This window comes from Vanellus vanellus (assembly GCF_965231255.1).
Source record: "Vanellus vanellus genome assembly, chromosome: 7".
In the NCBI taxonomy this organism is placed as follows: domain Eukaryota; kingdom Metazoa; phylum Chordata; class Aves; order Charadriiformes; family Charadriidae; genus Vanellus; species Vanellus vanellus.
The window spans coordinates 6,428,159-6,440,898 of NC_138912.1; the positions used below are offsets into that span (position 1 = coordinate 6,428,159).

Below are 12,740 nucleotides of genomic sequence, written 5' to 3' on the forward strand. Positions count from 1 at the left end.
CTCTGTTATTCAAGCTTTTTGTATGTGCTTTACAAAAATTCTTTAAAATATGTCATGTAATTTATTCAGAACGCAAGTCAGGGCCTATGAAGATTATAACTTGTAAAAAAGTCATTTATTTCAACATTGTTTTCAGTAGAAAAACTATATGGATGTGAAAAGAGAATTGCTACTGTTTTTGAAGTTGGAACTTATATTTCATATTTCAAACTACCGCATTAATGACCACTTGCCACTACAGTGCATATTCCTGAGTTTTTTTCTGGCAACTGTATCTAAGAAAAATATTAAAGCATCAATGATATAGAACATCGGAACTCACATCAGGAGGAATTCTTGCACTGTCTTTTACTGAGTTTCCTTCTACTGTGAGATGATAAACCTGCCCATCAGCACCTGTAAACACAAAGTGCTCTCTGGCAGAAATGTTCTGGCTCAGCTCTGATTTGCTTTCAGCTTCCTGTAACAAGCTTTAAAGAAAACACAGTGAGACACAAGTATTTCTTTCTTGAAATTAGAACTGCAAGGCAAATTCCCCCTAACTAATGCATAGAGGCAGCACAAAAATATTTCCTTCAAAAAATTTACCAGAAGCAACGTTTAAATCATTTATACACTTGTGGAAACGTTTGGGGGCAAATAAGAGTTTTACTTCAAGAATCAGGTAACTAATGGGCTGCTACAGACACACCTGAGAGAAAGAGGTACACTGTTTCTCTCCTTCAGCAGTAAATCAAAGTTCCACATCTAAAAGCTAAAGGGAGGCCCATGAGTTGTTTTCCTGGTATACACTCAAGAATCAGTTCCAAAATATTCTGTTCTATAGAACAATGGCACATGGTGGAAAAACAACTGATGCAGAACAGCACTAAATCAGAATGAGAAATACCTGATAACGGAAGATTCTACGCTGCTGACTTCAGTATCTGATGCAACCGTCTGTCGGGCCATGGCCTCCCGGGCTGCTAACTGCTTCTTCCTCAGGCTTTTTAAGTTATGAGAAGGCGACCACTCCTGTGAAAAATTGTCCAGGAAAAATGGAAAAGACAAATGTTTACTCCCTGAATTTACTGGGGACTTTTCTGTTAATTACAATGATTTCAATGAAGATTGCTTCCTATGACACCTCCCTCCATCACCCAAGGAGCAGACCAGATTTTCCCACCAGTACCTCCTTCTCTCTTGCCTCTATTTGATGAGAGATGAAAACAGAAGAGTGAAAGCACTTAGCTGTATGCTACAGATACAGTAATGTTTTGCTGCAAAATTGTCCATAGATTTTTATACTAGCTCAACATATTACACTTAATAAACAGCAAGTAACAGATTTTATTCCTTACCAAAGCAGTCGCTGTAGGGAAGTTTTTAGACATTTCTCTGAGCAGAGTGCATGTTCTAACATCCCAGATCTCCAGTGGTTTGTCTTTAAACACTACAGCTAGATACTGCCTAAAACAAATAAGAATTTGCTACATCAAAAGTAATCATTCCATTTTAATTTGTGCATTTTACTTCACACGTGTTGTTCGTATCAGCACTCTGGGAACCGTCAGAAACTAAGAGGAAGCAGAGTAAATTCACTTGGCTCAAATCCCACCCTGAAGCTTGTGATTGCCTTGAGTTACTGAGGTGCAAAAGAGGGTCTGAAAAAGAGTCCTCCTTCAAAGCTAAAAGAATTAGAAATTTCTGACAGGTGGTACTGCTCAATGGTTGCAAAGGAGACAAGGGAAGGAATTCGGAGAAAGCAGCAGCACCTCTAATCTAGCCATATTCAGCCTGTGTTGATGAACACACAAGATATCAGAAAGACACATGCCATTTCCCCAATCCAGTGATAAATGAACATAAAATCCTCTTACACTAAACCACTTGTCAGTCATTTCTTCAGACCTTTCATCTGTGGAGCTAGATGAGTAAAACACCTTCAATCTACCACTTTTCACAAGTTACTTGAAAATACAGAGAGGCTCTGCAGCTATGTACGCTCCTCAACTGCATTTATCTCTATTCAAATGAACTATCCTTTCTTGTTCTCACTTAGCATTCTAGTATCTTCATCTAAGCCCACGGCTGTTCTTAATTTTTAATGTATTAATAAAGACCATTATACGGTTGAACTCTTCCAAATTCTCTCAACACATACATACTTCCAAAAATATTCCTATGCAAGCTAGAGAACATTAATTTTTATCCTCCACCATAAAGAAAAAAAAAACTTCTAAAATTTAGAGACAATGCCTTATTAAATTCAACACTATGTTAATTTCATTTACACAGGAAAGTAAAGTAATCTCACAGAGTACTACTGTTATTTTTGATACTAGAAAGACCAGGGCCTCCTGTCACAGACCTGATCTCAAAATAAGGAGGATTTGATTGATGGTAAACAATTTGGTAGTTTATCAGCTGACTGCTCAAATAACTATACCTCACATCTGGTTTTCCAGTAGACAATTATTATAAAGGTGTGACATACATACATAGAAAAATTAATAAACACCTGAAAAACCATCCCACCTTTAATGCCAATCTTCTAGTTTTAAGTAAGGCTTAAGTTATAGAAAAAGGAGTTAACAGATAACATAAAACATGACAAAAATTGTTGACCCCTTTTGTTCTCCCTAGTATTATCAAAATACCTGTTCAGTGAACATAATTCTTAAAAGAACCAAAATATTCATGACTGACCTTGCAATGTGACAAAGTCAATCACAGAAACATTCACAGCTTTTGTACTTTGAACTAATATTCTAAAGTATTTTTCTCTTGATGCTGTTGCACATTTTTCTATGTTCTCTAGAGTGTTTTTTCCTGGAATTTCTATTATTGCTATTAAGTCATAAGGATCTTCATGTAGTACAGTAAAATTTATAAACTTTATGTGGCTAATCTACTTACTTCAGATGCGACACCTTTATCATTTCAATAGCTGGCTCATCATTGCCTCGCTCCCCACGAAATGCAATGCTCCTGCCTGGAACACAAAAACGACATTGGGGAAAACAGAAGTAGTTACTATATTAAGTATAAACATAGAAATAGTGTATAAACTATTCTGCTTACTAACAGAAATAGTTTACAAACTAAACTACAACATCTCCAAGTAACCTACCCTATCTTACACTACTCTTGTCATTGTCGAAGTTTTAATGCATTTCAAAGGACTAAACATAATGTAAGCTTTACTGTCTAATAGAATACCTGACTGGCTTCCAGAGCACAACTACTGAAATTGATAAATAATCAGCATTATGTAAATATATAGAGAGAGTTCAGAGAGTTATTATATTCCACACACAGCAAATGAGATATACTCAATTCCTCAAGGAGGAAATTCACAAGTAGATTTCAGGTTTTGTAAGATAAATTAACTCTGGCATAAACTAATATTATACTTAGAAGTCTGAAAGTATTTCCTTGCTGAAGTACTAACTCATTCTCCACTTTGCAGAACCATTCTTTCTCTCTAGCTAAAAGAATGAACACGGTTGAAAAGTCGTAAGAACTTACAATCTTATCTCCACCTGTAGGAATTGTTGCAGAATTAAAGGCGTTATACATATCACTAAAATAAATAATGACAAATATCAGGGTATAACAGCATCTCCTCTGCAAGTTTCATCCTCCTTAACTTTCAAGGAAAATTCAAAGTTTTCAAACTTTAGCCCCTCTTGTGGCTACTCATAGCTAAATCACTTATCTTACGCCAGTTATGTGAATAAATCTAGTTATCAGCGATACTATTTAGAGCTCTCATGCCAGAGGCCAGACTGCAGGAAACCTTCCAGTCTATTTTCTTCATTAATGATCAAACACCATAGGACTTTTCTTCCTTATTGTTGTTCAGCAACATAAACAAGAATTTTGTCAAATTGTTCGTGAAGTAAATACTTCATGAACAGCTTTCCTAGAACTAAAATAGAAAGTTGGGCTAATCAGTGATGGACAACCCAACAACCAAATAGTTAAGTAGCTGTGCCTTTCTTGTAAGTTTTAAAAGAGGAAAAGTAACTTTTTTTTTTGAGAGAGAGAAAAACATATGCTAAGGTGTCAGGTATTCACATTTACTCGGAACTTGGTTGGCTGCAGAAATACTAAGCCTTTTATCACTTGTATTTATAAATGTTTCAATACTGATTTACAAGCTGAGTTAAAAGTGAAAGCCCCATTTTACATAAAATTAATTTTACAAAGTACTCATCTTTTCTGTTTTGATTTTAAACAAATGAACAAAAGAAAAAAAGTACAATATTGTTATGTTAAAAGATCCTCTTTGTGCAGCACCTGTAAATGCAAAAACTGAGTCTTTTCCATAAGCGTAGAAAAAAAAAAAAAAAAATCACTTTATGCTATATAAATCATTTCAGAATTAGCCATGTGTTAAAAGATTCAGGCTCATCAGTTAGAAATTAAATGGTTCCAGGTTCTCCCATTCAAAAATAATTTAAAATTATAGAAATGGTTCCTATTTTGGGTTATCTAGTCTTCCAAATCATACCTTCTGGTATTGTGCAAATATTGAACTCAATCACAAATATATTTGTCATCCACAATAAGGGCAGAGTGGTTGAAAAACACACACAATCTGACTGGTTTGCTATCAACTGTATCTTTTAAAAAATTATTTACTTTTTAACCCTTCCAATTCTTCATAGAATTATCCAATTTTATTATTAAAATATCCATTTTACATTCATACACGCAAATTCTGGCCACGCACCTGTCCTGCCTTGAAAAATTGTCTGTTGCTGATAGAAACCACAGTAAACGGTTCAACACTATTTCAGGTGCACATGGAACAATGGGTGTAGACTATGACAAAACACAATTGGAAATATATTCATTTTGTGAACAAAATATACCTATGCTGTATGAATGCTTCTAAACCTCCCGCTGACACATATTCATTCTTTTAATAAGTCCAAGCCACAGACATCTTTGCAAAGGTGTTGTTTCAAGTCTGTCTGTAGAGCACCAGATGGAAAACATTATGTGGCTTCACATGGACAGGAGAGCAGAACCAGTTAAAACTCTGTAGTATTTTATTTTGTCGTGATAACAGATGGAAAAAAAAAAAAGCAGCAGTAAGAACTTATGTTTGTAACTCCCCAGCAAATCTGTCAGCCTCTTGTACAGGTTTCTCAGGAAATACTAACCTGTTGGTAGGTCCACCAGCTGCAGCTCATTCCTTACTAGCCCCAGATTGTTAGGTGTTGATGTGGCAAAGGAAATAAACCCAGTCAAGCTTATCCACTCAATTCCCCTGTCATCGGAAGAGAATACATGGAGCATATTAGGCTGAAATACTCAAATGGCTAGAAAATAGCCTGGATTGATATACAATAGTTTTTTTTTCATGCGTATTCTTCAATTTGAAAACAGCATAGAAGTCATTTTCTACATCTTACGGAAACACTATATTTACGCATGAAAACAAGCTACACATTTACAACTATGATGTAAATATAAAGTTACCAAATTAAATTAAAGAGCTTTCTTTTCAGACTACACCGGGTCTTGTCTGGTGAAAACAAAAATTTCAGTTGGAAACACTGGTAACTTCTGCGAAAATTGCTCACAGATATTCAGCACTAGAGTGGACTAAAAATCACTGCGTTCATTAAATCGGTGATTTACCAGATGGGAAGAACTATCAAGTAATTGAAATTTGCCAACATACAGAAAGACAAAAATATTCATATGGATAGGAGGGTGGGAAGACGTGATTCTTTCAGTCCCAAGAACGGAGAAATGAAGATGATAAAATAAGAGAAGACCTGAATGGATTCCAAAGGCTACCACAAAAGAACTGAAAACCTGATTTTTATTTTCTTTTGGTTCTTTTAGAACATGCTAAGGCAGCCACAAACCAAAGTACCACGAAATGCTGCAAGGACATAAAGTTACACTGTAAATAACACCTAGTCAGCACATATGTGCCAGCAAAAATAGTGGAATGCTTTATCTATGAAATAAATGGAGGAACTAATCTAAAAGAAAAATCAAGACTATTCTAATACATACATATGCCCAACTTCATTTTAATACAGATAAAAGGATTTAGGTTTTCCTCAAATCCTTCAAATACAGATTACTTAAGAACTATGTCCAGTACAACTAAGTCTTCTGCTACATCAACTGTAAAACCACGGTCTGTTTTGCAAGGATATGTGCAAAATATGAGAAAGATAAATAATAGTATGATTTACTGTCAGTAAAGCCAACTCGCGTTGTATTAAGTAGAAGTTTCCTAAATGCAATGTAGATGGGTAAAAGCAAAAAGCACTCCTATAATATTTTGCCCATATAAGTTACTACCACACTTATTTTTTTTAAGTTCAAGCTTTAAAAAAAAAAAAAAAAAAAAAAAAGGAAGCTTTATTCCTAAATACTCAAGTAAAGTTAAAAATTTAGGATCCAGTCCTTTTCCCATCAGGACCTATGAAAGTTCAACCAATAACTTCAATCAAAACATGTAGTATTCAATTATTAATTGAAACATTACAGGAATGATTGAATAGAAATCTACAATTGTAATAACATGTGCCATTGCAAGTCTCCGAAGGGTTTTAAATACAGGGAGCTTTCTGAAATGGAAGAAATATGAATTCTGACGCCTTTCTAATTTTTATCTATTATTCTACTATGTGTTTTGGAAAAAGTACAGAACACTCATAATGCATTATTATTGCCAGTAGTTATTCACCATTCTCGTGCAAAGACCTGAGGCAATTTCTATACTTCTTTCATCAGCTCAGATTTAACAGAACAAGTCCGTTTGCTTCGCTGCCAGCTGGCCATCTGTCAATACCAATAAAAATCTACAGAAACCCAAGACACTCATAACCAAAAGGAAACCTTAGCTTAGCTATCTGCTTGCACCTGAAACAATATAATTTTTTGTTACTGTCACACACGTAAATTGAGACTCTGAAGAGAGTGGTTCAAGTTTTAATGAAGAAAACAAGTAATGTCTTTCCTACTGAAATAGCTCCATCTGCAAAATTTCCTAATAAAAGACAACTTTGTCTACTAGAATTAAGGGTTACATTCATCTGTAAACTATTTCTCAGACTGGATCCACTCTTTTGAAATATGAAATTCAGGGATTCTATACATCCAACTTGTCTCAGTTACTTCAGGGGTAAGATTCAGTTGTTCTGATTAATGTTTCCAACGCAAACAAATTAAAGAGAGTACTGAAGCAGATAAAAAAACAAATTACTTTTCCAGTTGGGAATGGGTTGTTGTGACTTTATGACAAGGCAGCTGCTACTCAAATTATTTATAAGAATTATAAGAAAAGGAGAGAGGTAAAATTGGAAATAAAACCATATCTTAAAGAAAACTATTAAAATCTCAGAAAATTCAGAAATTCCTCTCAGGCTTAAATTTTAAAATTTAAAAATTTAATATTTAAAAAGAATTTTCCTTGTACTTCAAAAATATTTGTATGGTCTATATGTCCAAAAGTGAATGACAGCGATGGAACAGGTTTTTCCTTTTTAAGAAGAGGAAGGTTAAGAAAAAGGAATTACAATTAAGTGCTGAACATGGTACATCTGACATAATTGTATATCCTGTAATGGAGACTTCAGAGTTCAATTCCGGATACACAGGATTTCAACGCAACACTGCTTAAGCTTGTCAGGCAACGTGTATTTACTAATGGACAGAAATAAATCTAGCACACCAACACCTGCGTGACAGAAGTACGTATTTTTCATTCACCTTTCTCTACATGAGGAAAGGTTTTTTTAAGGAGATGATGAATGTTTGCAAAGCAGTTTCCCAAAGGGGAGTCAGCTTTAATTCAGCTAAAACTTGGGATGTAACACAGTAATTTCCAAGTTTTGCCTGCAGGCCATACACGTCCTTGTTACAATCAATGAGATTTTAATTTTAAAAATTAAAGCTGTTGCAACTTTGAACTTGCTGAATTTCAGTGAAACAGAATGAGAAGCACTGCTCTAGTCATAGCTCTCCACTACGAGAATAAGCAAAAGTAGCAGTGAAAGGCATCGCATCATTTTCACTGAACTAGAAGGTACATCGCAGGTATTTTATTTACACATCTCAAATATGTTCTCCTCTGCATGGAACATTTATTATCATTTCCTATCTTACCATAACAGCTTAGATTGCTCCACTTAGGAAACAAAACAGGTACCAGACTTAAGTATTTCACAGTTCATCTAATTCCTCTTAGTAATAAGAATTAATTGCATTTCTCTGTATCCTGGAGGAAGAAAGACTGACCTCCTGCTCACAGTTTCTTTCAGCCAGCACACATGCTATATAGTCTCCCTCTGTTTTTTCCCATCACTTATGCTCCTACCAGTAGCCTGATTGACTTTTCCTCTCTGTGTGCTCTGAAGCATTTCTGCTGCTTCTTGCCTCGGTCTCCTAATAAAAACCAAATTAATCTCAAGGGAAAAGTATTTACTCGCATAATTCTAAACAAATAGTGAAATAGCTAAGTAATAATCACAGACAAAATTAATATTCAAGGTTACTCACAAGTATGAACTATCTTAAATGGAGGACAGAAAAGCAATTTACCCACTCCTAATCACAATACAGAACTGAACAGTTTGAAAATAATATATTAAAAAACCAGCACATGACTACATATGTAGCTTGTAAAAAAGAGCACTTGAATCTCACAAAAAAAAAAAAAAGTCAACTGCTAGCACCTAGACAACACAGTGGCCATTATTTAAGCACAGCTGATATATAAAGGACAGTTGGTTGCCATTCCAAACACCTTAGTTTTATTATATTTGCTTCTTAAACTACAGGGCACTGAAAACTCTGCTGGCCTTGAGTTACAATTTCAGGGTAGTCTCCACTACATACTTAAATAATGGCGTTCCATGAAGGTGTATTTTCAGATGAGAGTGAAATAGAGGCATTATCCAAACTATCTGCATTTTAGAGGTAAAGTAAGAATTCCCACTGAAAGGAAACTGTTACATGCCATGAATATTAATTAAAAAAAAAATAATCCTGGTGCCTTATTCTGCATTTCTTAAAGCATTTTCTTGAACTTGTGAAAATTACGTAGAAAGTCACTCAGACCATTAAGAATGGAATTGAGGAAATTAAAACAAATGTTTAAAAGACTTGCCTAGATAACAGCTCATGACTAAACAAAATTCACAATCATTTTAATTTTGTTCTAAAAAATACCATTTGTGCAAGGACCATTCCTAGAAAGACAATGTATTCTTAAAGTTTTTAGAAAGCATCAAAACCTTTGCAAACTGAAAAGCCCAAACTAACAAGACTTCCAATAACACATGAAGCCTAAATAAAAGATAAAGAAATATTTTTTTCAGAAGCCTATTTCCTCCTGTCTCCCCACCTTCATTTTTTTTTTTTGTTTCTTTAATTTGTGAAATATTAGCAGTGGCTCTCATTTTGAATTCTATAACCACCTTAATGAGAAAAAAGCCCAGTCTTTTCTTGTGCTGCATAATAGAACATAAAATGAAAATAATTTTGTAAGTAGTTAATGGTATGAAACAAAAAACTCAAATGGTTTCGAACAGAAAGGGAAATTCTATTCTTACAGCACCCACTAATCACACCACATGTGTAAATATACTTACGTGATTTTGCTGGCAGATTCAAAGCAGGTGTACATAATTCTTAGAACTACCTATTCTCAGATACCTGTACTTTTCTTATTTTTTTGTAGAATGAACAGTAAAATGAAGACCTTAGCCTGATGAGGGCTTCATGCCACAACTCTGATACAAACTTTCGCTACTATTACTGCTAAAAATAAATGTTTCATTTTCCGTGCTTTATTTTCCATCTGTCAAACTACATATCCAGCAAGCACCATCTTGAATTTCTTTGCCATTAGTTATCCAAAAAGTTATGCCACTGTGTACACACAAACACAAAGTAACAACTTTAAAGCTCACTCTATTCCTTACTTAGGATGGATAAATAATGAGTCCTGTATTCAGCCTTTAAAGTCTTTTACAGATAAAATTAAAAAATTTAACTTCAGTTAGGGCTAGAACTGTCTCGATAGCAATTTCAGCCCCAAGGGAGCAAAGGAAATAAATCTGGGCACATAAACCGGGATTATTTCAAAGGACACAATCTGCGAGTCATGACAGTTATATAAATAAGACACTGTAATAAAGTTTCTTGAGCTAAAAAGACTTCTCTGTACTATAACATACTAAAGAAACTGGAAGTAGCTGATATGCATCCTACATTAGCAGGCACAGTTACAATTCAACTATTTAGTTCAATGTAAGTTTCATCCTGATTTTGTCAAGGTCTTACCGCTTATGCATAGCAAAGACGCGGTTAGGGTAGACTACTCAGCAGGCAATTTTCTTGAGTGTCATTAACAATAAACCAGGACACCCACATTGATGGTACATTAGATGTTTTAGTATTTGTCTCCCAGAAGGATTATAGTAAGAATTAAAATTAAAATCTTACTTGACTTCACAGGAATGGATGCTTAACTCCTTGTGTAAGAGTCCGCTTGTAAGATGAAACACGAGGACAGAGCCATTACTTGTACCTATAAAGAGCGATTAAAAAAAATAAATAGACCAGTTTTATTCTTCTCTTCCATACTTTGGTGGAAACGCAGGATTTATAGCTATTTATTCTTTTTTTTTTTTCCACTTGTAACTAATATACTTTACAATTTTAGAAAAGGTATTTTGATTTCTAGTGTTCAAATTCCAAATATTAAACCTTCTAAGGTTCTCTGCAGCCAGCAAAATCCATTTGGATCAAGACATTTTCCTGAATCTATTTGCAGAGCCTGCAGAAAAGTTGTTCATTCTTACATTTCCACAACGTACCCAGTTGCAGAAGAAAGGAATGCTTCTTTTTGTTTTGACTACTCAAGATGAGTAAATGCCTCAAGGAAGAGTATTAACTGTTATCCACCAATAATCCCACAGGAGAATCATGGGTAGATTTTACCAAATCATTAAAGCAATTCTGCTTTCTCATCCCTGAAATAATGACTTCTTTCAAACTACAAATCAATAACTTAATAGCTATTAACTTCAAATACCTTCTGAAACACTGAAGGTTACAATTGTCTATTAGATACTGGGAAGACTTACTTTTCCTTCTCTTTTTTCTTTATACGCATATCAACTTTATTAAATACAACAATGAATACCTAAAGAGTCATTCAGGTACCTTAAGTCCAGAATGCTGCAGACCTTGTTGTAAATGCACTTTATACCTACCTATTAGTTTCCTTGTCTTTATACTACACCTGTTTTAACAGCTACAGATTATATAAAAACCAAAAGTTACATTTCAGTTGCATCACATCATGTAATGATAGCTTACCTACATTTTAGAGCACAACTATTGATGGTACTTTTAGCTCAGGAATAATAGAAGTATTATGAGAACTGCACATATACATACATGCTTTATTACGGCATTTTCATTACTGGAGCGAGATCCTCTTTGTAGGCTCTCCCTGCATAACATTCACCTTCACAATACCCTCCCCCGGCCCCGTCCACAAAACCCTAAGAAGCCTCTATAGCACAGACAACCTTGAGAATAGCAAAAACACTTCTGAGTCTGACTTGCAACAGGCACAGCCTTGACAGGGCAGCCCAGAATCAACTGATGTCTTAGACATGTCAATAGCATGTTTGAACAACCCAAATCTGGAGGTCTGATTTTACAACCTACTACAATCTTTCAATTATAGCACGTCTGTGTCTCCTGTTCCAGTCACAGTATCACAGTATGCTAGGGATTGGAAGGGACCTCAAAAAATCATCTAGTCCAATCCCCCTGTCAGAGCAGGAAGACCTAGATGAGGTTGCACAGGAAGGCGTCCAGGCGAGTTTTGAATGTCTCCAGAGAAGGAGACTCCACAACCTCCCTGGGCAGCCTGTTCCAGTGCTCTGTCACCCTCACTGAGAAGAAGTTTCTTCTCAAATTTAAGTGGAACCTCTTGTGTTCCAGCTTAAATCCATTACCCCTTGTCCTATCATTGGTCGCTACTGAGAAGAGCCTGGCTCCATCCTCATGACATTCCCCCTTTATATATTTATAAACGCTAATAAGATCACCCCTCAGTCTCCTCTTCTCCAAACTAAAGAGACCCAGCTCCCTCAGTCTTTCCTTAAAAGGGAGATGCTCCACTCCCTTAATCATCTTAGTTGCCCTAAACTAAAGTTGCCTACTGTAGAGGAAGACTGCAGCCTGTATGGATACACTGTGAAATCCCTGATACGGTCTGAAAGAGCATGCCAGAAAAAACAGATTTAAATAGGGAGAACTCAGAGTTAATAATAATTCAGGTGCACACTGGCAACTATTCTAATATCTAGATGAGTTTAACTACATTTGTAATAAGACAGAACAGATTCTGGAAAAGTAACATGCTTCAAGTGTATTTTTAGGTACTTACACCAGAACAGAAGTACAGTCTCTGTTAAGCTCATTTACTTATTATAGGAATGCAGTGCTGCAGAAGTCCGTATTTATTGATATTTAGAATTAAGTGAGAGCAGCACGTAAAATGCTGAGTGTATCAATGGACCAATATCGTAGTAAATGAAAAGATAAATACAAACTTGCTAATATATTGCAATTTTTCAGGTAGAATTACTTAAACACAAGGCAGGAAAAAAAAGAATCTGACGACTACCATAGATGCAAACAAGGGTCGCTATTTGTGATTCGTTACACAGGACAGTTACCAATAAACTATTCAA

At 35.2% G+C, this 12,740-nt stretch overlaps 1 protein-coding gene across 1 annotated transcript in view; it reads right to left on the reverse strand.

The window, feature by feature from the left end:
* The window catches only part of WDR11 (WD repeat domain 11), a gene marked incomplete at its 5' end in the record, with an annotated part of 47,943 nt that overhangs the window by 16,821 nt on the left and 18,382 nt on the right, over window positions 1–12,740 (reverse strand). Inside the window, 6 exons of the mRNA XM_082486394.1 lie at window positions 323–470; window positions 890–1,014; window positions 1,341–1,449; window positions 2,899–2,974; window positions 5,157–5,263; window positions 10,471–10,555. Coding sequence (XP_082342520.1) covers window positions 323–470; window positions 890–1,014; window positions 1,341–1,449; window positions 2,899–2,974; window positions 5,157–5,263; window positions 10,471–10,555 — 650 coding nt within the window. The remainder of the gene's footprint in view (window positions 1–322; window positions 471–889; window positions 1,015–1,340; window positions 1,450–2,898; window positions 2,975–5,156; window positions 5,264–10,470; window positions 10,556–12,740) is intronic.